The sequence below is a fragment of the Misgurnus anguillicaudatus genome, unplaced genomic scaffold (genome assembly GCF_027580225.2).
Source record: "Misgurnus anguillicaudatus unplaced genomic scaffold, ASM2758022v2 HiC_scaffold_33, whole genome shotgun sequence".
NCBI lineage: Eukaryota > Metazoa > Chordata > Actinopteri > Cypriniformes > Cobitidae > Misgurnus > Misgurnus anguillicaudatus.
Genome location: NW_027395283.1, coordinates 1,857,275 through 1,885,222, shown reverse-complemented (window position 1 = coordinate 1,885,222; position 27,948 = coordinate 1,857,275). Strand labels below are relative to the sequence as shown.

The 27,948-nt window shown below is 37.4% G+C and overlaps 2 protein-coding genes and 1 long non-coding RNA gene across 4 annotated transcripts; 1 reads left to right on the top strand and 2 right to left on the bottom strand.

Annotated features, from left to right (window-relative positions):
• Positions 1–910: 910 nt before the first annotated feature.
• On the bottom strand, positions 911–27,697 carry LOC129438997 (uncharacterized). The gene is given in 6 exon segments (XM_073865720.1): positions 911–2,040; positions 8,588–9,074; positions 18,901–19,165; positions 24,315–25,251; positions 26,856–27,366; positions 27,453–27,697. Coding segments are annotated over 5 exon segments (3,267 nt in total). The 5' UTR covers positions 27,304–27,366; positions 27,453–27,697.
• On the top strand, positions 2,900–6,621 carry LOC129437119 (E3 SUMO-protein ligase ZBED1-like). Its single transcript, XM_055195287.2, has 2 exons — positions 2,900–4,595; positions 4,922–6,621. The coding sequence occupies exons 1-2, from the start codon at positions 3,773–3,775 to the stop codon at positions 5,677–5,679; spliced, it is 1,581 nt and encodes a 526-aa protein (XP_055051262.1). The 5' UTR covers positions 2,900–3,772; the 3' UTR covers positions 5,680–6,621.
• Positions 14,115–17,337, bottom strand: LOC129430136 (uncharacterized). 2 transcript variants are annotated; one of them, XR_012368803.1, is made up of 8 exons: positions 17,107–17,337; positions 16,572–16,627; positions 16,416–16,460; positions 16,208–16,288; positions 15,622–15,700; positions 15,428–15,491; positions 14,917–15,017; positions 14,115–14,534 (listed from the first exon to the last, which is right to left on the bottom strand). It is a non-coding gene; the product is annotated as an uncharacterized lncRNA (long non-coding RNA). The 2 variants fall into 2 exon arrangements; XR_012368802.1 differs by having other exon boundaries at positions 16,416–16,487; positions 17,107–17,336.
• Positions 27,698–27,948: the final 251 nt, after the last annotated feature.

The window sequence follows — 27,948 nt, the reverse complement described above, 5'->3', positions numbered from 1 at the left end:
ACGTAATCATTGTAAAAATGAACAAAGCATTTACTAAATAATCTGAAGAGTTTCTTTCTCAGTGTGTTTCTATACCAACCAAAGTTAATGAACAATTAATGACATTGTGGTCTCATGACATTAAGACTTTAAAAACCAATTAGAAAAATCACATAGCACACAATATAAAATAAATGAGTTCTTAAAAGAGATAAATGTGACATAAAAATGATAAATGTGTTAATTCATGTTGTTTTTCATATTTTATTAACACTATTATGAAGAGTACACACATACACTTTTTAACAGCTTGGCACCTAAACCGCTAATTTTAAGGCACTGACATCATGTCAGGTCATCACATGGTAGACGCTGCTAGTTTAAGATGTTCGGTCAGACGTTTAATTAGTTCAAAGGATGATATTTTGTAGTGGCTTTAATGGTAAAAGCTAATGGTTCCTTCTGGTATTTTAATGGAAACCATTAGGAATTTCTGCAAAGGTTTTATTGGGGTTTTTTTCAGAAGGGAAGTGACTTGACAGAGCAAACGTCTTGTCACACTTAAGGGTTTTTCACCTATATGGAATCTCTTGTGCTTAGAGGTCACATAATTTACTTATCTCTAAAGCGCTGTTTTCACTGTCCTCAAAACAGGCTGATTAGCTTGCCGTTAGCTTAGCTGGCGACTGACATATTCCTGTGGGCGGGGTTTAGTCAAAAACTGTTCTATTGTAGTCATTAAAACAGGAAGAAGAGGTCTGTAGTCCAAACCGGCCGTTCGCTGTAAGCTTTGAAAGGCGAATTCTGTTAAAGAAAATACATCGCCTGGCAATGAGCTTTATCATTTTACAAGTATTATTTATGCTATTATAGCAACATTACACACTAACTAGGGTTTAAAAAATAGGATTAGGAAAATGTGACCTTTAAGTTAGTTACCCTGTTGACTAAAAATCTTCCCACAAACATTACAGTGTTAAGGTTTTTCTCCAGTATGAACGCTCTGATGAGATTTTAAATGACCGGACTGAGAAAAAGTCTTATCACACTGAGAGCATTTGTAAGGTTTTTCACCTGTATGAAGTCTCTTGTGATTTATTAATGTAGACCCTTGATTAAAACTCTTTCCACAGACACTACAGTGATAAGGTTTCTCTCCAGAATGAACTCTTTCATGTTTTTTTAAGTTACTTGAACAAGTAAACGTCTTGTCACACTGTGAACATTTGAAAGGTTTTTCACCTGTATGAATTCTCTTGTGCTTTAGTAATGCATGCTTTACACTAAAACTCTTCCCACAGACACTACAGTGATAAGGTTTCTCTCCAGTATGAACTCTCTGATGAACTATTAATTGAGGTGAATTAGTGAAGCTATTTCCACAATGAGCGCAGACGTAAGGTTTCTCTCCAGTATGACGTCTCTCATGGATTATCAGATGACATTTATAACCGTAACATTCATCACAGTGTGAACACTGATAGAGTTTCTCTTTAATGTGATTATTCTGGTGCTTTTTTAATGAACGTGAATCCGTAAAGGTTTTTCCACATTCACTGCACTGATACGGTCTCTCATTGGTGTGTAAAAGCACATGTGTCTTCAGACTATGTTTACGGCTAAATCTCTTCTCACAGTGAGGACACTTGTAAGGTTTTTCTCCTGTGTGAATTCTCTGGTGAACTTTAAGATATTGTTTGGTTGTGAAGTATTTTCCACATTCAGTGCAGTTGAAAGGCTTTTCATCACTGTGTGTCCTCATGTGAACATTTAGATCAGAGGAAGAGCCAAAAATCTTCCCACACTGCTCACAGTGAAACTGCTTCTTCTTCTTCTCTCTGTGGTCTTCTGAATGAAGTTTCTTCTCTTGTAAGGTAGTAAAGCTGATCTCAGATCTGGTGAAGAGTTTCTGTTCTGTGTGTTTTCTCTCATGTCTCTCTAAATGTCTCTGTGAGCTGAATGTCTTTTCACAGGTGATGCAGGAAAGAGTTTGTGCTGTCAGTCGCTCTTTTGATGTTGAGGACTTTATTTCTATATCCAAACATGAATCACTCTTCACACCTGAAAAATACATGAAACAATTAAATTGTGTTTTCTCTCTTATTTACACAAAGAAGGATGAAGAATTGAGATTCTGTATCTTTTTCTAGATTCACACATAAGACAGAAGTCAGGTGTCAGTCCTGTTATTACAGCTGGGTCATTGTTAGTGATGGGATATTTAAAGCGATGGTCCGGAGCGTGTGTTGCGAATAAATGGATATATGACGATATCGTGAACAATTAAAATGTCTCCATGATCCACTTTTTCGGAAACATCATTGTATCCGTGCCTACACGTCACGTGACAAGGGGGCGTGCTTCCCGCGTTTGGCGCACGTTTCCACTGAGCTTTCAAAGTATTGACCGTGTTCCGACACGCAATACAAATTATTGTTTAAATTATTCAGGGCATCACTGATGTGCAACATTTACAGTAAATAAAAATAATTAGGATACGTGAAGAAAAGTAGCCAATCCACCATTGCAAACAAAGTTTAGAACAAGCAAAAAAAAACAGGAATCAAAAATTAGGGTGACGAAAATGCTCCACAGCTTTTTTTAAAGAAGAGAAAACGACAGTGAGTCCGTTTACATGCACAGCTTAATAAACTGATAAAGTGATCTAGGCTAGGGCTGGGTATTGGCAAGGGCCTCCCGATACGATACGTATCACGATACGTGGGTCATGATACGATACAATCATGTCCAGACAACTGGACAGTGACAACTACAGCAGTGGCGGAGGAGGTCGTTTGACGCACACAGAGGGATTTGATGGGTTTTAAAAATATCAATAGTAGAGATCGAAATATCGATACATTATTGATACAGCTAACTATCACAATATTTTGCATAGCCCTAATCTCCGCATATAAAAGATAAACGTCACACGCGGAAGTAAGCGCAAAGTAACGTATAAAAGTCTCCGCTCGACTAAAGCAGTTGGCAGAGAAACTGTTAAAATAGAAGCTCATGTTACATTTACAGGTTCTGCAGACCCGAGAAGAGATACAACAATATAGCTTTAGACAGATATATGCCGTCGGCTTTTTGATCAACTATTATGTACTATAGGTGGTGAAGTCACTGCCAGCGAGAAAACTTCTTGAATTCTTCAAGTCCCATGTAAGCGCAGTTGTCTGCATAGCCAGATTATTGATTTGCTTGTAAACGCATGAAAACAGTTTTCTATAATAAGCAGATTTTTGATAGTTATCCACTTATTCTGTGCATGAAAACGCACTCAGTGTTTGTGCAAATGCTGTCTATTTCCTTTGTGTAATTGTTTGTAGTGGAGTGTCCTGAAAGACTCTTCAGAGATAAAAAGGATGTAATACTACTCTATAGGTACTCCAGATTAACATCAGAAATGCAGAAACAGTGTGTGTTACGTGAGCTTTAAAACTTTATATGACAAAAATTATATTTAAAGGAAATATTCTTACAGTTATTCAAAGATGTACATAGGGCTGGGCGATAAAACGATAACGATATGTATCACGATAGACACGTGATCGATAGCAATAAAAAATGTGTTCGATAAAACGTTCGATAATTTTTTTTTTCGTCAGAAGAAAACGGAGGTTGCAAAGCAAGTTTCGTTGCATTAACAAAGGCACTCGCTCTCTGGTAACCTAGCAACGTAGGGAGTGACACGCTAACAGCCAATCATGTAACAGTATCAAGTTTGGTTGCGTTGTCTCGTGCTCGATTCCTCTTCAGTAACCGGCAGAAAACTGAGAAGCAGAAAATGAGTGCTGCAGAGAGCGAGGAAATTGTAAATAAAAGAGGAAAATTCAGCTCGCCAGTATGGCAGTTTTTTGGATATTATAAGTCTGACCGTAGTCAGACCAATGCCGTCTGCAAATTATGCAAGACCGTCGTACCAGCCAAGTCTGGTAATACCACGAACCTGATGTACCACCTTAGCCGCGCTCACCCTTTGGAGCACAGCCGTATTCAACCAACAACATCTGTAGCTGCAACACCGCACAAGCAGCAGACGACCATGGAGAGGTACTCTGCATCAGTGCCTTATGACAAAGAAACAAAACGGTACAAAGATATAACGGAGGCAGTGGCATATCATATAGCCAAAGACATGCTTCCGTTTAGCACCGTTGAGAAGTCAGGTTATAAAAAGCTTATACACGTGCTTGACCCACGCTACGTTCTTCCTGGCCGAAAGTACTTTTCTAAGACTGCCATTCCTAAGCTGTATGTAATGTGCAAAGAATCTGTACAGCAAGAAATATTGTCAGCAAAGTACTTTGCAACAACCTCTGACCTGTGGTCAAGCCGTACTTCTGAGCCATATATTAGCTTGACCATTCACTTCATCGACAATGAATGGGGTTTGAAAACCAGATGCCTTGAGACTGCATATTTCCCCGAAGACCACACAGGAGAAGTGATAGCAGAAGGCTTGAAGGAGGCACTGTTGTCCTGGGGTCTGATTGAAGACAAAATGGTGTGCATTACCACAGACAGCGGGGCAAATGTAGTGAAGGCGACTTCACTGAACAACTGGACACGGCTGCAGTGTTTTGGCCATCGTTTGCACTCTGCTATTGGTGAGTAGCTTTGTCATTTTAATGGTCGTCATCAATATTGGTTCCTATTGTGATTTTATTAGCCAGTAATTGAGATAATATATTATAATTATTATGATCTATGTCTGTGTGTTTCTGCGTGTTCATGCGTGCGTGTGTTTCTGTGTGTGTGTCTGTGTGCGCGTGCGTGCATCTTTGTGTGTGCGTGCGTGCGTGCGTGTGTCTGTGTGCGTGCATGTGTGTGTCTGTGTGTGTCTGTGTGCTTGCGTGTGTGTGTATGTTTCTGTGTGTGTGTTTTTGTGTATGATCTATTATCAGTTATTAATGCTAGCATTGTTTTTCTGCAGGTGCTGCAGGGAAAGATAAAAGAGTGGAGAGGGCTGTAGGTGTGTGCAAGAAAGTGGTATCTAGCTTTTCTTACTCGTGGAAGAAAAAGAGTGCGCTCTCTAAAGCACAGGAACGTCTCAATCTTCCCAAACACCAGCTGGTCACAGAGTCACTAACCAGGTGGGGCTCAAGACAAAAGATGGTGGCAAGGGTCCTAGAGCAACAAAAGGCCATCACTGAAGTTCTCTCTTCTGACAAAAACAACAGGCACCTGATCCCAACGTGGCAGGATATTGACGTCCTGGAGTCAATGCATGCGGCCTTAACTCCTCTCCTGGAGTTCACAGACTCCCTTTCTGGGGAGTCATATGTGACGGTCTCATACGTGAAGCCTGTGCTCAACCTTTTCCGCTCTAGTTTGCTGAAAGTTAATGATGGGGACACTCAGCTCACAAAAGAGCTGAAGACAAAAATAATGACCTATCTTGACGAGAAATATGCTGACCCTGACACAGATGATCTCCTTGACATGGCTACCTTTGTGGACCCTAGGTTTAAAGGCCGATACATCAGACCAGAGAAGGTAGGGGCCATTCAAATGAGAGCTGTGTCTGAGATCATGGATGAAGACCAGGGCCAATCACAGGCAGGGCCTTCTGAGGGAGCAGCAGACCAAGGTGCAGAAGGAGGAGCTGTCAGTGGACCACCTATGCCACTGGGCGTGAAGAATAGTGATCGACCGATATATCGGCCGGCCGATACATCGGGCCGATTTTAGCAGGTTTTAGGTGTATCGGCATCGGCCGATTCGCGGCTTGCGTTCGCCGATAGCTTTTCCCCGCCATTAATTACAGACAGGCGCCCACAGGCAGCTATGTGTTCCTGGAGGCTGCCTGCAGCCCGTGCATTGCCCCTCCCCCCACTAGCAGAGCGGAGCGCTCCAAGCCTGCTCTGGTAAGTTTTAAAGCATCTTTTAACCGTTTGACTGAAATATTGCCATATACTTTGAAAGTGTAAGCACGTTGCTCTATATCTGCGTGCAATCATAGCTAAGAAAGTTTGGTGGTCATAATGGAAAACGCGAATGCCTATAAAACTGCTTGCCATTGTATTTAGGGAGCTTCAAATAGCCTTTAGGCTAACCGTATGCATACGGCAGCTGTTACAAACACAGGTCATAGGATTAAATAACTCTGACGTTGTTCCGTGATTTCGTGGTATTTATAGGAGTTTTATTCAGCGACCAACAGTCTGACGTTTGGACGCGACGCATGCTCATAATGCCGCAAGCGAACGCAGGTCATCAGCCGAACAGCTGATCACAGCTGGACATGCTGGGTTTTTAATTTTCATCTCCATAAATATATGTAGTAGTAAAAGGCTAAAAATTAATATCCATTGCTGATAGTTTCTCGTCATTGTGGAGAGCGCAGTTCATGGTTGCATACGTTTATGGTTGTTAACACGGAGTTTCGCGGAATTTTCGTCAGCGAAAAAAAATAAGAAATTCGACTCAAAGCACTTAGTTCCAAACAGTTCCCACATGACTTTTATGTGACCGGAGAAGTGTTTTTTTTTTGTAAGTTTTGTCAACATTTCTGTTCACTGGGAGCGCAAAGATACATGCACTCTCTCATCCATGTCTCACTCACTGCACCTCTCCCACGTGCACGCGCTTTACTATCTGACCGAAGTCCGTACACAAATCCTCATGTATTTGTTCAGTTTTATGCGTTTTAAGCGAGCTGAGGCAAACTATCTATCCCTCGCATTTATTATAGGGCAAGAGGGTGTGTGAGGTAAAGAAGTGGGGCAATTGGCATGTTAATCAGAATTCTTTTTAAGTTGTTTTTTGATCAGTATTGCTGTTTACATTTTCCTTGTCTTCTTATTAAAGACATTTGCTCTACAAGAGATTAAGTTAAGTGCACTAAAACTTAGACCTAAGCATCAAATAGGTTGTAAATAGTTGGTTACTTTCATGGATAAAGTAAAGTGTTCCCCTTGTTATGCTGCTTGGTTGCTGCTACTGTGTGCAATGGTGTAATTATTATTTTATTTATGTATTTTAAGCAGCACTGAATTTTCTTACTTGTTCTACCTCACCTGTTTTTACTATTTGTTAAATATAGTTCAATAAATGTTCCTTTTTTAAATTAAGAGCTGTAACATTTGGTTTTATCATTGTGTCATTTTTATGATATAAACTGAATGAGAAAAAGCAGTATCGGCTCCAAATATCGGATAAAGAAAATCGGCAGCCTGTATCGGTCATCGGCTAAAGCTGATGGGAAAAAAATCGGTATCGGCATCGGCACAAAAAAATCCATATCGGTCGATCCCTAGTGAAGAAGCAACGCAAGTCATTGGGGAGCTTTTTCAAAAAACAGTGCCAAGATGATGATGCTTTGCCTCTCACTGAAAAACAAAAAGTGGAGAGTGAGCTGGAAAGGTACCTGATGTGCCCCGATGCAGACAGTGAGTCTAACCCTCTGGACTGGTGGAGGCTACATGAACACAACTTCCCCAGATTGTCTCAGCTGGCGAAAAAGTACTTGTGTATCCCAGCCACCAGCACCCCCTCAGAAAGAATTTTTAGTACTGGGGGTAATATTGTTACATGCACCAGGGCAGCTTTAGACCCAGAGAAGGTCAACCAGCTGGTGTTCCTAGCACAAAACCTGGACTGAAAATATACTTGAATAGTTCAGCTTCGAGTATGATTACACTTACAGTAAGAATAACTTGAAGAGTTACCTTTTATATTTCTGCTTTTTTTTAAAACAATGTTACTGGTACTGTATCAGGTTTGTTTTTTATATTATAGATGTAGGCTACCTAAGTCTACCTCAGTTTTATTTATGTTTACAAAACACTGCACATATTTTAAAACACTTTATTCACCAGAAGGTGAACGGCTAGTGAACTTCCTAGCACTAAACTTGCACTAAATTCTCAGGTTTCTATGTTTATATCTAACACTTTGCACTATTTTATTATTTTACTTTATTAAGAATTTCTTACATTTTCTCTTATTGTGCACCTTAAATGTTAGATAAGATAATTGTTAAGTGTTCATTGTAAATTTATACTCATGTTTAAATGTATTTATTTAAGTTTTCTATGGTTGTTGACATTTCTGTCTTAATACCTGAAGGGATTATGATCAGAGGAAGGTTAAGTTTAAAATAAAAATGTTTAAATGTAATATATTTTTCTCCTGGTCCTTATTTTAAATGGGTCATAAAAATATCAATAATTATCGCTATCGAATGATATAACATGCTATATCGATGATAAACATTTTAGCTCTATCGCCCAGCCCTAGATGTACAAATAATTCTATATATTATTTCCTGTTTAAGAGCACGACCTTCATTATTTTCTGGAGAATTTTGAAACTAACTGAAGTCATTTGGACAGAAAGAAGCCTCTCGGACTTCATCAAAAATATCTACAATGTATTCATAAGACAATCTGAGCACTTGGGGGTTTAGAAGGACACGGAGGTAAGGGATTTATGATCAAATTATTATTTTAGGGTGAACTAACCCTTTAAGCCTACATAACTGTTGCTCAATAAATATTAAAGATATCCTAAACTCAGTGAGTTTGTGACTGAAAACCCAAAATAGGTGCTCCCAGTTAAAAATGTTAAAAACACAACAATAATTAAGGAGACATACCTGATGTAATAAAGTCATCATCTTCATCAGGGCGATCTTCCTCTTCTGTGGGTTCAGTTTTTATATCTGTCGGTTCAGTTTTGATTTCTGTGGGTTCAGTTTTGATTTCTGTGGGTTCAGTTTTAATCTTCATCATGAGGTTCGTGCAGTCGATAAGTTTAACTGAACACATCTTCAGTTTGGTCTGCAGGATCTGTTGCTGTTCTCCAGCGTTACAGACAGAATCCAGAGACTCTGTGGAGGTTTGATCCTCCTGTAAGCTCTGTTTACTGTCACACACTGTAGTGTCCTGAGTGTCTGTGTGCTTTGACTCAGTATAACAGAGTAAAGTCAGACTGAGATCGGAGTCTTGTGTGTGTCTGGATTTCTCTTCAGAGAGTTTAGAGTCCAGCAGTGTCTGTGGTGTGCGGCTCTGATCTCTGCTCATCCACACTGAATCCAGACTCCCATCATCAGTCTCATACACTGAAGATTCACAACAATCCACATCCTGACAACACAACACACACAGACAGTAAGATTAGAAATTATTTAATGTTGTCTGATTTAGATAAATGATGTTAAAGCTGTACAAACCTCACGATTAATTGCTAAATCTCCTCAGCTTTGTCTCCAGTAACGCCACCTCTTTCTCCAGCTGAGAGATTTCTGTGATGAAATCATCAATATATCCAGCATGGACAGATCAGTTCATACTGATTTACAGCACACCTCATCATTAACGTCTCAACACTTAAATACACAGAGACAAGACTCTGTTTACACTCAATGAAACACGCAAGAGAGAAAAACACTGATGATACACAAACATATCACACACGCGCTCTTTGTTTCTTTCTTTAGTGAGTTTATTTGCGGATTAAAGAGCTGCAGCGCCTCCTGCTGTACTGGAGACAGAAGACGCTCACTGCTTTACAAGTGAGTATGAGGAGGCTGCAGATCTGGAGGCAGATTTACGGCTCTGTTGTTTCTGGGGTGTCAGTAGGATGTACAGTGAGTGAGAGTGTACACAATATAAGATAAACAGTGTAATGATCTGCACCAAATATTAAAATATAAGTCACTGTTGATTCAAACACTGCCTACAGGAGATGACTGATGACCATGATTTTACTACACTAGTCAAGGTTTAACTATGATTTTTAAAATTAAATTGTGTTTTACTACAGTAACCATGTTTTTTTTCTGTAAAACCATTTTCGTAAGGGCTATATTCAGGTTTTCATAAATTACTGTCACCTCTTTGTATCTGTGTACACATTCAGGGAGAGAGATTGTGCACGCGAGACAGATGTGACAGTAAATTTAAGTATAAAAACCTATGAATATAATTCAAGTGTTACTACATCCTTCTAAAGGAATTACTAGTTGGTAACTATGATCTTTACTATAGAATATTGATCCCATTGAAGTAATTACTTTAGAATGATGTAGTAACACTTGATGATTATCATTTGACATGATTATCACTTTAAAATACTGATTTTAATTAATAAAATTATCATTTAAAAAAACATGTTTGGCAGACTGTATAATGCACTGTTTAATATTCCGGTAATAACCACCTTAGAGGGCAAATAACCCAATTAATGCCCAGAGACAGGGACGTGCACAGACATTTTGAGGGGCAGGGGCTCAAGTGAAATGAAGGGCACTTCTCATAATTACGTATTTTTTTCTCTTTTTTTAAACAAAAAGTATATATATTAACGCAATTCCGATTCTTTTTAAAAAAAATAATTAAAAAAGTTAATTTTATCTTCCTCAAACTCACCCAATTGTTTCGTTTTCAAAAGATGTCTACAGAATAATCAGTTAACACAGAAACCATGGTCTCTTTAGTATTCTTTATAGGAAACCATTAAACAATGTGCATGTTTTGAAAACATTAAATTACACATTAATTACAAATTTGTTAAAATGCTAAAAATAAAGTTGTGATTGCTGAGTTAGCGCTACATGCCAATAAATGCTATAACCTAGCGTTTAGCTGAAGTTCTATTAGTTAACTATTAGTTGTTACTTAAAATCTGTATTTTTGTCAGATAAGGGCTCAAAATATAAGGTCTGTTTACTAATGTGAGCTTCTGGCATGAGCCTCAGAGCAGAGCAATCAGAGCAGAGCTCAACATTATTACTCATGACCAGGGTCCGAAATTAACTTTTTGGCTCACCTGCCACGGGGACTGGTAGATGAAAAAATCCACCAGCCAAACACATTTTTTACCGGCCAGAATAATAAACAGCCTTTTTTGTCACATGTACATTAATTTAATTTGCTGCATTCATGGCAGGGCTTGCAAAATTTCAAAATCCCTGGTAGCCCTTGGGCAGGCACTCTTCAGTTTTTGGTAGCCCAAAATTAATGCAAGTAGCCCGAATAAAAAATACAGTACTTTTAATGTAGAATATTAAGACAAAACATCTATCAAAACACAAATTTGTTGTTGTTTTGATGCTGTTGTTTTTTAAACAAACAAAAAGACTGGATTTCCATGTAAACCAACTTTTCCTGCTCATACCCACACACCAGATTTAATCACCATTTAAAAGTGGTTTAGTGGGTCACAAAACTCACAGTTTGGATCATCCAGTTACAGACTGGATAATTTTTTCGATCAGAAAAACAGGGGCTACTGTCGCTTTAAGAGAGATTCTGCACAGAGTCACTCTCTTCACTGACCGTACAATCTATATCACTTTAAAGCTTGCTGCGAGAGATTTAATTTTCTTACGTGAGTATAGTAATGACTGACCGAAGTTGGAGGATTTGCCAAACAAATCCATGACAAATCATGACGGATTGCTTCCTGTACTGCGTCTTTTCGCGCGATCGCGAAAGTGAAAGTAAAACTCGAGCGCGCGCTCAAACGTAATTTAAATTCCCAATGCCTGAATTTCATACACCATTATTACCCATCCAAATCTGTGAAAGAATGCATAAGCATTTAAATATATGTTTTCCTCCCTATAAGTCAAGATAGCCCGACGGGCAGGGCGGGGATGCATTTTGATAGCTAATATGCAGCAGATAGCTGCAGACCGCAAGTTACCTGCAGTACTAGCTAGAAACAGACCGTCTCTAGTGCGAGACTTGGAGCGTAGAGACGTTCTGTGGCTAGCTCACCTCGTTCCCAGATCAGTTACTGGCAAACACATTATATTGCATTAATATTTTGGTATGAAAATCACCCGCCAGTGTGGCGGGTAGCCTTTTGAATTTAGTCGGCAAACGGAAAATCTACCCGCATTTGGCGCTTGGCGGGTGTTAATTTCGGACCCTGCTCATGACCCTTTCAAATAGGGCAAAAATAGACCATTTAATTAAAATGACAAATTCTAGGGTTGTAAATGGACATGTAAAAACGTTTCTGGATAATTTTTGCACTTAATAAAGCCACATACCTTCTATGTAATTATTTAACATATTATGGCAACACATCCTTTGGCACCTTTTATCTTAGGTTTCATATTTATTAAGGTTACACCTGTCAGAAACAACAAATATAGATTAGGCCTATTTTATTTGTATTTTATATTTTACTTTTTTGTGTTGTCAGTGAAAATTCTGACTGGGCAAGTAAAATACTGAACCATCAGATTTCTTCCCAATCTACTCCAGCACTCCAGTATAACACATTATAGGCTACTTATTTAACATCCATTGCAAAAAAACGCAATCAAAAAAGCTTACTACTACTGTAGTTAGCAATTATTTTATTGTTTGTGCTTTATTATTTTATGAGCAGTCTGTTTAAACTACATACACTACTAACGTTATACTGTTACAAGTTTGCAACTCTTCAGGTTAATATGGGATTGTCGTGGAAAACAATGTGCCTGAATCGTTATGTGTAACAACGTGTCTCATATTTTGTGCATAAAACTGTTATTATAAGAATGTTTTCTTCCTCACACACTTACCGGTTGCCTGCCTGCATGATCATGCACCTCCCTCCCGTCTCATTCAGGCTGAGCTTTGGCGCTTCAAGCGCAAATGCAGTCTACATACACGAGAAACCAATCATATAGCGAAGTAGGTTCGAGAGGCGGGACTTAGGAAAGGTAAAGCCAATCATATAAGCGATGTGAGTTTTGTAGGCGGGACTCATCTGTTAACCGTTTGTGTACCACAAATAGCGCTATTTTTCTTCTTAGAAGAGTTTAAAACTAATTTAAATGATTCCTAAATAAATTCATGTTAAATTAAATAAGTAATAAGTAAAAAACACAAGAAACAGACAGACATCAGTTGTTATATGAATAAAGATCATATTATTAAAAAAAAAAATTAAAAGCACCCCAGAATAAAAGGGCACCTTCTCTCCAGGAATAAAAAGGGCAGCTGCTCAAGCCCCCTTTGATGTCTATGTGTGCACGTGCCTGCCCAGAGACCAGGAGGACACATCATACATCATCAGCGTGTTCACGTCCGCTCTGTAAACAGAGGCAACCAACTTTCCTGCTGAATTGACAGCCTGCACATGAGCCACAAAACGAAACACATCTTTTGAAACAACAACGGCAAAAACTGTCTGGATCAGGAAAGAGCAAAAACCCAAATTAACATCAGTAGTCGGGTTTCCCCATGCTGCCTTGCGTGCAAATTTATTCACATGGCAAGTCTAGCATGAAAACTATGAACCATTTCCCCCCCTGAAATAGGGAACCAATCACAGAACGGGGAGGAGGCAGCAAGACGATGACAACGTCTATTGCTGCGTTTACACTTGGCATTAACATGCGACCTGTATCCGGATGTTGTCCACACATACACATTGAAAAGACAAGTGTAAACGCGTCTGTGATCGGAATGTTATCCGATCTGTCCCAACAAACATTTGGACGTGTGATGACCGTTGAAAAGACGTCCGTTCGTCACGTCCCGTCCGCGTTGAAAAATATATCCAAAATGAAAGTTGAGCCGACGTCTTTGACGTCATCTGGCCGTGAATTACACGTCTTTTCTGCACGTCCCTGGACGTCTAAATGCGCCGTATTTTGGATGTTTAAATGTGTTCCTGCATAGTTTAAATATATGTTTTAAGCCCTCATATAGCAAACATGTGGACGTTTAATGACCGTTGCAAAGACGACCCTTCGTCACGTCCCATCGCGGTTGAAAAATACCCTAAATTAAAGTTGAGCGGACGTCTTTGACGTCATTTGGCCGTGAATTACACGTCTTTTCTGCCCGTCCCTGGACGTCTAAATGTGCCGTCTTCTGGATGTTTAAATGTGTTGCTGCATAGTTTAAATGTATGCATATAAAATGAATATACACCCATTGTGTAACATCGTGAAATTGTATTGAGGTTTAACACATATTCACAAAGGTTCAAAATCAGTTCAAAATTGGTCCAGTCAGACCTGAACGTCCATAAACCGTTTTAACCACGTGTACTTCACAAACACATTAAAAAATACATTATTTGTGGCCATAACAAAAAAAGAAGCATGCTCTGATTTAGCACTTTTTATTTTTTTTAACCATTTAACTATAATAACAACTTCAAAACACAAAGGGATAGTTCACCCAAAAATTAATATTTAGTCATTTATTCCCTCTCATGTTTCAAACCTGTATACCCTTCTATGTTCTGCTGAACACAAAGATATGTGAAAGAATGTTTTTAACAAAGCAGATCCCACAACCCATTACTACAATTGTAAAAAAAATATTGACAGTTAATTGGTTGTGAAGTTACAAACATTCTTCAATCTTTGTGTTCAGCAGAAAATATAAAGGTATACAGGTTTGAAACATGTGGATAAGAAAATTATAACAATTTTCCTTTTTTGGTGAACTCTCTCTTTAACACATCACAGCTGTTTGGCTTTTTTGTATCCACCACCCCAGCTCTTCCTGGAGCGTGCTTGAGGTGGTCTGCCATAGCTGCATCTATTTCCGAGTCTGTGGCATTTGGGCTCCACCTCTTCACAGCATCTGAAGGAAGAGAAGAATATGTTTCTTTTTAAAATAAATACAATTAAAATTTTGAGGTAAATGACATGCACTTACTTTCAAAATCTTTATGGTCTACAGCTAAAATTATATATTAATATTATATATATTATTGTACAAAATATGCTCTGCTTTAAATAAGTGTTAGATCAGTTGTGGGGGATACAGCATTTGTCCCCTCCCTCTACAAAACCACTGTGGTGCCCTTGAGAAAGACCCTTAACTAGGTGTGTCAAAAAATGAACAGGATATTTCTGATAAAGACAGGTGAGCTGTGATGTCCCCTGAATAGATCAAGCATAACAATACAATTACAATCAATATACAAGAACAAGTTTTTTTAGATCAACATTCCCCAAATTACCTTGAATAACATAATACAAAGGTGTGCCTTTAAAAGACTTCTTTTCCAGATGTCCACCACCCCTCATATTGAACTTTGCCATAAGACAATTTGACATCATTCTGTGAAAGAAATGTAAGATTACTTCACCTTAGACAAATAACCTAAAAGGTCAATAAATCACAATTAACAGTAATAAGCAATTGCATACAATGTTTAAACATACACTATGTGTTAACACTTCACAACTTCACTTGTTTCATCTACCATGTAACAAGTGCTATGAACTATATCCTCATCCCTAACTTTGGGTGACAAGTAATGGCTTACACTGAAATTATGTTTTGATTTCTTGTTTTCAGTATGGCTGACTGTTTAAGTCATTACGAACATTAAAACTTCTCAACAAGTGATGTGTGACGGATTAAATCCTGAATTGAAGTAATATAAATAGCTGGGTTAATTATGGTGGTAATCAATATATATTCCTTAAATATTATGCAGGATTACACAAATCAAGAGAAATACATACCTGTTCATAACGTTGTTCACGCAGTCTCTGACAGAATATCCACCAACTCAGACAGTTGCTGGACCTAAGTGTGAAAACAATTGAAATAATGTTATAGAAAGATAGATGGAAATATATATACATATTCTTTATGTCACAACTTACGCAGATCACCTTGTTATCAACATATTTGATGTATTCATAGCATTTCTTACATGTTGCATTTGAAGCTGAGGCCATAGGTGAAGAATCAGGTAGTCTCCATCCGGTAATTTTTTCGTTGTGTTACCTCACCTGTACAAATAGAGTTAATTATATGGTAGTGTAAAATATTAACAGTAAATCACTTCACAGTGTAATACTGCATTAGTTATGAAATCAGCTGGCTGTACTTTTAGGTCTTCGTGGTTGAGCAATGACAGATATTATAAGCTCTGTATTTGTAACTATTAACTCAGATTCACAGAAATGTAAATATGTTTATACTCTTAGCTTTGTTGTCACTAATGTAAAATCTTGCATGACACCTTGCATGTAATTTCATTAAGTACAATAAACATACACATGCACAATGTATTTTAAAAAAATACATAGTAGTGTAAAATATTAAAATAAATCACTTTTTATATCAAAGTTTTTGGATATTATGTTGACATTCAGGCAAAACCCTGACTCATGGAATACATTTTTACCTAAAAATGAGAATGACATTATAAAGGCAAAAGTGTATGCACTTAGGAGCCAAGCAATGTGTTTGTATAGTGTGGGAATGCACCAAAAAAAAGCATCAGTAGCACGTACGTCTCATAGTGTCACAGCTTATTCTAGGGTATAGATCAATCACACCATTGTGATACCGATGTTTACTGTCATGAAGTGTGCCTGTGTAAACAAAATACACCAAAACAATTTATATACATTTTTGAGTTTCATATCAAAATATATAAAAGTCATTTTTGAAAGAATCATGTTTTTTCGTAGTATTAAGCAAAAGCAGTCAAAAACTTACAACTTAATGTAGGGTAGACAAAGTCAGGGGTCGGGCACGCCTCATCTAAGTGTGGTGGACACAAAACTTGATCTTTAGCACAAACAAGGACATATGACACATTAGAACATTAACAAATGTGTAGACTGTTTAAGTCATATCTACAGTTTTCCATACCTTTTTTTTATTGTTTGTAGAATGCACATCTTTATTTGGTTTGTGTTGACCTTCAACTGTAAATAAAACGAAATTGTAATTAATATAATAATAATAATAATAATAATAAACTTTATTTTCTATAGCGCCTTTAAAGTGCACATCTCAAAGCGCTGTACAAAAACAATTAAAACAACAGAGATACAACACATAATAAAGATTAGAATTAAGAGACATTATACAATATAAAACAAAAATAAAAGCAATCAATCAATTAAAAGCTAACATAAAAAAAATGAGTTTTAAGCTGAGATTTAAAAATACCAAAAGAATTTGCTTGCCTAATCTCAAATGGTAGAGAATTCCAGAGTTTCGGAGCTAATGAGGAAAAAGCCCTGTCTCCCATGGAGTTGAGGGAACAGTTAAAAGACCAGTTTCTGAGGAACAAAGATCACGTTTTGGAGTGTATGGAATTAAAAGCTCTGTCAAGTATTGATATTAACTCCACAATAACAACTCCAATTTGTTAAATGTATTTTCAAACTGAGACATTTACCTGACTTGGGTTTTGGGTGGTTATATTTTGGAGGGTCTGTGTAGGACACAGTGCCTTTAACAGCTTGTTTATTTTTATTTGGATGAGGTTCTGCTTTTCCTTTGTACAAAACAAAAGCAAAGGAAGTTAATCAAACAAACACTTCTGCTAAACTTTTAATGCAAAACAGTATTTAATATTTTGCATGTGCAATGTTTAGGCAATCAAATCATTGTAATTCCATTAATGCAAAATAACTTTTATTTTTCAGATAATTTACTTTCTGAAAGAGACTTTCAAGAGGCTACATTAATAAGTTACTTTGACTGTATCCTTAAACATACTTTATACCATGTATAAGTTCAAAGTACGTTAGCTTTTAGCCTTCTAGCTAATTATTGCAATACTCAGTGTGGACAATTCTGGCAACGTTTATTTCGGAGCCTTCGTGTCAAACAAGTAAAACTTAAGCACGTTAATCAAATAATACATAATGTACTTATCCAACAGCAGATTTTGAATGATATATTGACAAAACTCCCTCGTAATCGCTCCTCGTGTTTGAATGTGAACTTCCGGAAGAACGCGTGACGTCACCACTATCTCGCGAGATAATCTTCTTCTTCTTCTTCTTCTTCTTCTGTTGTTTAAATGGCGGGTGGCAAACCAACTAAAGGTGCATTTACCGCCACCTACTGGATTGGAGTATGGAGCACTACTTGGTTGTATACATTTAGTGAAAAAAAAAAAAAATAATAATAATAATAATAATAATAATAATAATAATAAAAATACCACTATTAATAAACATTTCGTGTTTCCTATTTATATACACTTTGATGAACTACATGCTGCCTGGGTGTTTCCAACCTGTACTTTTAGTTTTTCATTGATCATTTCCACATTAATTCCCTCTATTTCCAAATACTTTTCAGCAGCTCTTACTATGATTTTAATTCTCTCTGTGCGACTTTCCGTTTGTGCTGAACAGTTAACCACTTCAGCTATAAATGCTACAAAAGACATTTTGTCAATCCTCATTGGATCTTTCTCAGTCTCTCCTATGCTTTTATTCATTTCCAGAGGTGCAACTTTCTTAATTTCTTTCGCTTCCTGTTCCACTTTCTTCAGGGCCTCAGCATATGTTAACCCATTTTCCACTCTTACATTTTGTATTCTCAAGACTTTCTTCCTCGCTTGACATCCTCCGTACCCTGCGCTATGCTCTCCCCCACAGTTACAGCATTTAGGATTTACTCCTTGTTCGCATTTACCGTAATCATGCTCTCCTCCACATCTTGCACATCTTTGTTTCCCTCTACAAACTGCCGCAACATGGCCAAATCTTTGACATTTGTAACATCTTAATGGCGGAGGTACATAAGGCCTAACCCTGTAACTCATGTATCCTAAATATACCCTTTCAGGTAGTTTATCCTCAACGAAATTTAGCATCACAGATAAACTATCCTTCTTTTCTTTGTCTTTGACATACTGAAGTCTTCTTACTTCCTTTACTACTGCTCCAGAGATATTCTTTTTGATTCTTTCTGTTGTCATGTCAATCGGGATTCCTGTTATTACTCCTCTTACCCAATTTCTCTCTTCTGGAATTTGACTTCTTACTTTTTCCCCCAGTAACGTCTTCATTCCTATTGCCTTTTCCTGTTGCTTGCTATCTTTGCAAAATAATAACAATTTACCACCCCTTACCATTTTTGCCTTCTCAATCAGCCCTATCTCATTATTAATTGCTTTAGTTAATTTTAACGGATTTATAGCAGATTCAGGTTCAGATTCGAATTGTATCATTACTTTATATTCCTCCTTTCGTATTCCTAACTGATGTCTTCCCTTATCACTATCAGAATCTGAAAACTGGTCCCAGTTTGTCTTTCTTTTCCGATTTTCAACTACTTTCCATTCATTACTTCCATTCTCCGCACCTGACACTTCCTCCTCCATTTCCAGATCACTTCCAAAATCACCTATGTTTCCAACCATGCGTACTCCACTCTCAACCCGGCTGTTGCCAACCTCTGGCCGAGCCTGTGTTTGTTTCTTCCATCGAATCATAGGACTTCTCAACAATTTTCCGACACGTTAAAGCTTAACTTTTTCGCGAGATAATCTGTCCTATCGCGGGATTTTGTAATATCCCCAGATTTATCACTATATTTTTTAAATGAATAGCACAGTTTTTGAAATTACATCCAACTCAGACCTAAATGGTGACCGGATATGTATCTGTTTTACATTTATATGCATACATTCAATAATAAAACAGGTTGGAATAATGACTAAAATGCAGTGTGGCTTTGCAATCACACTGGGCACTTTGTGATTATAATTTATTTAAACAAGATAAAGTTAATATATTTACTTTGTATACAAATCGTGTATTTCATAAAGATTATCCTGTTTTTTTCCTACTAGTCTAGTCTAGACGTGTAAAAGACGTCAGTGGACGTCTATTCACAACCTCTTAAAAACCTACTTTTTGCACTTAAATTAATTATTGCAGTATTAACCAAGGTGTAAGCACAGCATTTGCATATTTCACAATGACTGTATAGAAGGTTTATGATTTTTTATAGAGGGTCATGATGGACTATAAATGCACGTGTAAAAGACGTCACCTAGTGACGTCCTCTTACAACCGATTCACAACAGGGTATAAATATTGAAGCACGCGTAGTAAAAGTCAAAGTAACAATTATACATGCAACCCCATAGAACTATAGACATGTACAAATGTATCTGAATGCATTTTTATGAAATGTTCTGTGTTACATATTTTCACCGATTTGTGCCGTCATACCGCGACTATTTTTGGCCAGGGACACGACGTTGCGGTCGGACCAATGTTTGCTGGGGTGTGTCCTGATGCAGAGGTAGTCGAGGACGCATTGTGATCGGATCTCAGTGTAATGTAAACGCAATCCAGCCATCGTATCTGCATTTACAGGTCAACGTCACAAAAACCCCGCCCACTATCATCTCCTCTCACTGACAGCTGTCAAAAATAAAGGACGTTATGTCATGGAGCGCAACTGAGAGACGCATACATTCATATTTGTGGAGCAATGGAAGCTACGCTTAAAAGTATCTTAATAAATCGATATTCAAAAGCATTTTAACACTGCTGACTGTATTTAAGTTATTCAGGCATATGTTATATGTTCCTATTCATAGAGAGATTTAATATTTAATGGCAGAATTCAGGATCGTTATAATGTTTGAGTTTCCATGGTGACATATCAACGTGAATGTTGCGCTTCTTTCTGGTCAATCGACTGTTTCTGTCTCATTTAACACATTTTAAGTTACTTTAAAACACGTACAAACCATAATAACATTAACCAAATACATTCATTCAGTGTTGGTTTTATGCAAGGTTACTTATATGTGTTTGTAAATTACATTACTTCTTACGCACTATCAGGAAATTTAGGAAATTGTTAGCTCTTTTAACTAAATCATATTAAAATTACCAGGAAACATAACTAACAACAGTTTATGGTTAAAATATAATTATACATAAGTTCAGGCAGAGCCAAAAGCCCTTTATTAAGGCAGAATAAAACAGTGGAGTCGGTCATGTTTCACGCGGATTTTGTAGTTGATTTAAAGCATGCGGGTGAAGTCAAGTTCAGGACAAGTTAAACAGGACATTCAGCCGCGGTGCGGACGCTATAAGGCTTTTAAAGATAAGGCTTTTAAAGCTAAAAAATATAACGCTTAAAATGTGAACATCACGGTTGTTGGGGTTGCTAGTTATTCTCTGCTGTTGGCTTCTCAGTAGCACTGTACAATACGGGATTGCGGTTAGCGCGAAAACCCTAAATCATGTGGCTAAAGACAGCTGTACCCATTTTGAATGACAGCTGCCACCCAGCGCGCGTCTCCCCGCACGGGATCCGATCACACATCCAGATACAGAAGCCACATTTATATGACAAATGTAAACGCGCCGTGTCCTGATATACGGATGATCGGATCTGCGTGAACGGATCACTGAGATCGCATGTTAATGCAAAATGTAAACGCAGCCTATGCGACACACCGAAGCAGTTTTGTTTATCCAACACGGCAGCAGACATGTCAAGTTACTTTTTGATGCGGCCTTAGATAGTGTTCTAAGTAGTTTTGAAGTTTATTTTTAAAAAGCCTCAAATACGACCCACTGCGCAAAGTGACGTCAGAATGACGTCTTTTTCATGGAATTTTTGGACGTCCGAATTCGGTACATAAAAGGGGTTGTTTTGTAACGCCAGGCGACGTCTTTTTTGCGACGTCTTCTGCACGTCTAAATGTTTACATCCGTAGGACCTCCGTGTAAGGAAAAAAGACATGAAAAAAGCGAAAAGAAATGATTGTCTCTGCACTTAACCCATCCATTGCAACACCGAACGTTTCAGTCATTTCCTGCCGGCCGCGGGTTTCGAACCACCGATCTCTGGATCACAAGCCAGTCTCGCTAACCACTCAGCCACAAGGCCATATGTTCATTTTGTATATAAGGCACACTTATTGCATTCATAACACGAACGCAACATTATGAGAACAGGTGAGAATATTTTCATGTTAAATTGTTAGTATGATCATATATTGTAATATAACGAACTACGCATTTAATTACAGATTTTTAATTGTACATTTAGATGAATTTGTATATAAATAAAGAAAGCAGAAAACACAGTATACTGTATAAAATAATATAGACTATTCGTAAGTATTAATCATGTTGGTACAATAATGCTGATATTTGTAAATAAAAAATGTTTTATAGGCCTAATCATGTAATACAGACATAGGCCTGTCATAGACGTCCAAATGACGTCCAAAGAATTACCCAGTTCAAACGTCAAATGTTGCCCGTAAATATGACGTCCAAATGACGTCCAAAAAATTACCCAGTTTAAACGTCAAATGTTGCCCATAAATATGACGTCCAAATGACGTCCAAAAAATTACCCAGTTTAAACGTCAAATGTTGCCCGTAAATATGACGTCCAAGTAGGGTCATGGTTGGACGTCCAAATAGTGGACCTAGTTTGGACGTCGAATAGATGTCCAGAATTGGTCATGGACCGACGGACCCAATATAGACACGATCTGCACGTCTATTCGACGTCCTGTGTTTAGTGGGGAGAAAATGAGCATGTGGTTTCCAGACCATGTCTCATTCTATATTACCCAGGCTAGGTAACTTTACTGCTTTTCCACAAGATGGAAACAGCTGCGGGAGGCAAGGGTCTAAAAGTGTTGTTGCAGTGTTATGGAAAGGTGATATGTAATTGCTTGTACACTAATTTCGAGTCAGGTTAGGTATTGAATCTAGTTAATATTGTTGTGTTATTATCTTCTTCTATTTACCTGATATTTAAGAACTTAACAGAGTGGCAGACAGTTATCTTTGTACAGTATAATGCCTGAAGTTATTTGTAATATTGTTTAAAAGAGATAATTTATTATTGTATTTGGTTTCTGTTTATTGTAACGTTAGACCAAACAAATAAATACCGGCAAATGCTCATGCATGCAGAAGTTAATAATGTGTGTTGCCATTGCCTTGCTATTGCATGTTTCTGTGACAAGATTAACGTGATACATAAATAAGAGGTAAATATAAGACGTGAACTTAAGCACAACTGTTCTGCGCACAAGGTCTTTTTACATCTGATTGAGAAACACTACGATTCACGCATTTACATGCATATTTTTCTCCTGATGATCGGATCAAAGATCGGAATACACCACATCTTTTAATACGATCAAAATTTGCATCCAATCGGACTGAATCGTATTGATTAAGGTGTTTAAATGAATGCTTTTTAGTATGATTGAGCCATCAATGAGATTACAAACGGATTATTTGGTTGCATGTAAACGTATAGCTACTATGTTGCTTTTGTAGTTTGTGTACCTTTAAGAATTAGCGTAACAATATTTATGTTTTCAAAATTACAAGCAAACTACTACATCAACACAACCGAAAACGTGCTATATCTAATTCTGATTTCAAACAGTTGTTTATGTTGTTATTCACTTTGTACTGGAAAGGCTTCTCACTGGTGAATGAGACATGAAATGTGAACGTCTGGTCTGTTCATGTGTTTTGGAGGAAGCGTGACTATGGATGGCCATCTGAATGGAGGATGGATCTTGATTTTAGTGCTAGTAGGCTAAAGTTAGTTTTTTTTTTTAAATCAGATACCCACCTATTTTTAGTCATAAGCTTTATTTATAGGACCTAAATAGTCAAGTTAACTTATTCTCCCTTATACATGGCTATATACAAATACAGTAGCAAAACTTTTTTTCTATCAGGTAGGTTATTTTCTAATTTCAATCACATTAATTACGTTTTAAGATTATATGTATTTTTAAGGAATTAAAAAAATTATTTTAAACGATTCCCTCTTGAATATGCAAATGAAACGTGCGGTTGAAGTTTAAAACCTTTATTTTCATATACCTGTACAATAACTTTGTTCCTTTTTTATTACCACATTACATTCAACTGTGATCGTCACAATAATGAACTAGAATGAAAGCTGTTATACAATATATGGTTTCTGTGCAGTAAAAATGTGACAAGCTTATCAAGTATGCAACGTATATTCAAAATATATTGGTGTTCCTCTCAGCAGTCTTTACTCCTCTCTACAAGCTCTTGCAGTTCATTTCTATTGTGCTACCATATCACACATCTGTTCAAGATGCTCTCAATGCAATAACAGGTCCTTTAGCTTTCCTAGAAAGAATGAAAGACTGGCAAAATACTAAATAATTAAGTAAACTTTCATTTACCAGCCCAGAGAAAAGGCCTATAGTAGAAGTCAGGAGACGTTTACTGAATAATCTGAACAATTTCTTTCTCAGTGTGTTTCTATACCAATCAAAGTTGATGAACAATTAATGACATTGTGGTCCCATGACATAAATACTTTAAAACCAATTAGAAAAATCAAATAGCACACAATATAAAATTAACGAGTTCTTAAAAGAGATAAATGTGACATAAAAATGATAAATGTGTTAATTCATGTTGTTTTTCATGTTTTATTAAGACTATTGTAGTTCTGAACAGTTTGTTTGCTCCTGGACACATACACACATACACTTTTTAACCGCTTGGCACCTAAACCGCTAATTTTAAGGCACTGACATCATGTGGGTTGTTTTATGATTCATTTATATAAATTTCTTACATGCTGTTCTTTTAAAGTTTCTTTCCAGTATGAAGTCTCTGATGAGATTTTAAGTGATCTGACTTAGAAAAAGTCTTGTCACACTGAGAGCATTTGTAAGGTTTTTCACCTGTATGAATTCTCTGGTGCCTTATTAAGGGTGACTGTTGACTAAAACTCTTTCCACAGACACTACAGTTATAAGGTTTCTCTCCAGTATGAACTCTTTCGTGGTTTATTAAGCTACTTGAACAAGCAAACGTCTTGTCGCACTGAGAACATTTGAAAGGTTTTTCACCTGTATGAATTTTCTGGTGAGTTAGTAAATTCTGCTTTAGACTAAAACTCTTCCAACAGACACTACAGCGATAAGGTTTCTCCCCAGTATGAACAATTTTGTGTTTTTTTAAGTTACTTGAACAAGCAAACGTCTTCTCACACTGAGAACATTTGAAAGGTTTTTCACCTGTATGAAGTCTCTGGTGCCTTAGTAAGGCAGCATTTACATTAAAACTCTTCCCACAGTGAGGACACTCGTAAGGTTTTTCTCCTGTGTGAATTCTCTGATGAATATCAAGATTTTGTTTGGTTCTGAAGTATTTTCCACATTCAGTGCAGTTGAAAGGCTTTTCATCACTGTGTATCCTCATGTGAACATTTAGATTAGAGGAACAGACAAAAATCCTCCCACACTGCTCACAGTGAAACTGCTGCTGCTTCTTCTTCTTTTTCTTCTTCTTCTTCTCTCTGTGATCTTCTGAATGAAGTTTCTTCTCTTGTAAGGTAGTAAAGCTGATCTCAGATCTGGTGAAGAGTTTCTGTTCTGTGTGTTTTCTCTCATGTCTCTCTAAATGTCTCTGTGAGCTGAATGTCTTTCCACAGGTGATGCAGGAAAGAGTTTGTGCTGTCAGTCGCTCTTTTGATGTTGAGGACGTTATTTCTATATCCAAACATGAATCGCTCTTCACATCTGAAAGAAACATGAAACAATTAAATTGTCTTTTCACTCTTATTTACACAAAGAAGGATGAAGAATTGAGATTCTGTATCTTTTTCTAGATTCACACATAAGACAGAAGACAGATGTCATTGTCATTGTTAGTGATGGGATATTTAAAGCGAGGGTCCGGAGCGTGTGTTGCGAATAAATGGATATGGGTGAGCGATATGACGATATCGTGAACGATTAAAATGTCTCCATGATCCACTTTTCCGGCAACATCATTGTATCCGTGCCTACATCAAGTACGTGACAAGGCGGCTCGCTACACGAAGGCGAGGTGTACCTTTTTCCCGCGTTTGGCACACCTGTCCGCGGAGCTTTCAAAGTATTGACCGTGTTCTGACACGCAATACAAATTATTGTTTAAATTATTCAGGGCATCACTGATGTGCAACATTTACAGTAAATAAAAAAATTAGGATAAGTGAAGAAAAGTAGCCAATCCACCATGGCAAACAAAGTTTAGAACAAGCAAAAAAAAACAGGAATCAAACATTAGGGTGACGAAAATTCTCCACAGCTTTTTGTTCTTGGAAGAATTAAAAATTAAAGACGAGAAAACGACAGTGAGTGCGTTTACATGCACAGTCTTACGCCAATTATGCTTAATAAACTGATAACGTGATCTCCACGTATGAAAGATAAACGTCACACGCGGAAGTAAACGCAAAGTAACGTATTAAAGTCTCCTCTCGACTAAAGCAGTTGGCAGAGAAACTGTTAAAATAGAAGCTCATGTAACATTTACAGGTTCTGTAGACCCGAGAAAAGATACAACAATATAGCTTTAGACAGATATATGCCGTCGGCTTTTTGATCAACTATTATGTACTATAGGTGGTGAAGTCACTGCCAGCGAGAAAACTTCTTGAATTCTTCAAGTCCCATGTAAGCGCAGTTGTCTGCATAGCCAGATTATTGATTTGCATGTAAACGCATGAAAACAGTTTTCTATAATAAGCAGATTTTTGATAGTTATCCACTTATTCTGTGCATGTAAACGCACTCAGTGTTTGTGCAAATGCTGTCTATTTCCTTTGTGTAATTGTTTGTAGTGGAGTGTCCTGAAAGACTCTTCAGAGATAAAAAGAATGTAATACTACTCTATAGGTACTCCAGATTAACTGCAGAAACAGTGTGTGTTACATGAGCTTTAAAACTTTATATGACAAAAATTATATTTAAAGGAAATATTCTTACAGTTATTCAAAGATGCACAAATAATTCCATATATTATTTCCTGTTTAAGAGCACATCCTTCATTATTTTCTGGAGAATTTTGAAACTAAATGAAGTCATTTGGACAGAAAGAAGCCTCTCGGACTTCATCAAAAATATCTACAAATGTGTTCTTAAGACAATCGGAGCACTTGGGGGTTTTGAACGACAAGGAGGTAAGTGATTTATGATCAAATTATTATTTTAGGGTGAACTAACCCTTTAAGCCTACATAACTGTTGCTCAATAAATATTAAAGATATCTTAAACTTAGTGAGTTTGTGACTGAAACCCCAAAATAGGTGCTCCCAGTTAAAAATGTTAAAAACACAACAATAATTAAGGAGACATACCTGATGTAATAAAGTCATCATCTTCATAAGGGCGATCTTCCTCTTCTGTGGGTTCAGTTTTGATTTCTGTGGGCTCAGTTTTGATTTCTGTGGGTTCAGTTTTGATTTCTGTGGGTTCAGTTTTGATTTCTGTGGGTTCAGTTTTAGTCTTCATCATGAGGTTCGTGCAGTCAATGATTTTAACTGAACACATCTTCAGTTTGGTCTGCAGGATCTGCTGCTGTTCTCCAGCGTTACAGACAGAATCCAGAGACTCTGTGGAGGTTTGATCCTCCTGTAAGCTCTGTTTACTGTCACACACTGTAGTGTCCTGAGTGTCTGTGAGCTTTGACTCAGTATAACAGAGTAAAGTCAGACTGAGATCGGAGTCCTGTGTGTGTCTGGATTTCTCTTCAGAGAGTTTAGAGTCCAGCAGTGTCTGTGGTGTGCGGCTCTGATCTCTGCTCATCCACACTGAATCCAGACTCCCATCATCAGTCACATACACTGAAGATTCACATCAATCCACATCCTGACAACACAACACAGACAGACAGAAAGATTAGAAATTATTTGATGTTATCTGATTCAGGTAAATGATGTTTAAGCTGCACAAACCTCTCGATTCATTGCTAAATCTCCTCTTGACCTCAGCTTTGTCTCCAGTAACGCCACCTTTTTCTTCAGCTAAGAGATTTCTGTGATGAAATCGTCAATATATCCAGCATGAACAGATCAGTTCATACTGATTTACAGCACATCTCATCATTAACGTCTGAACACTTATACACAGAGACAAGAGTCTGTTTAAACTCGATGAAACATGCAAGAGAGAAAAAACACTGAGGATACACAAACACATCACACGCAGTGTTGCCAACTATTTTCAATAGAAAGTAGCTAAAGCTTGCTTGGAAAGTCGCTAAATGTCGCTAGATTACGTCATTGCGTCATTTGCATAACAGTGACGTCATCACCTCAAATTTGCATTCTTACTACATTGGCTTACTACATTATTTCACGTTTCTCTTTCTCTCTGAACTGTCAAAAATGTTATTTTAAGACACATGAATGCTTGAAAATGTTTTCTCGTTTGTTTATCTGCTTATGTTCT

Excerpts from the sequence above, each read along its gene's own strand:
- LOC129437119 (XM_055195287.2), top strand. The coding sequence starts at position 3,773 with ATGAGTGCTGCAGAGAGCGAGGAAATTGTAAATAAAAGAGGAAAATTC. Across the intron at positions 4,596-4,921 it reads TCGTTTGCACTCTGCTATTG|GTGCTGCAGGGAAAGATAAA; the intron begins GTGAGTAGCTTT and ends GTTTTTCTGCAG.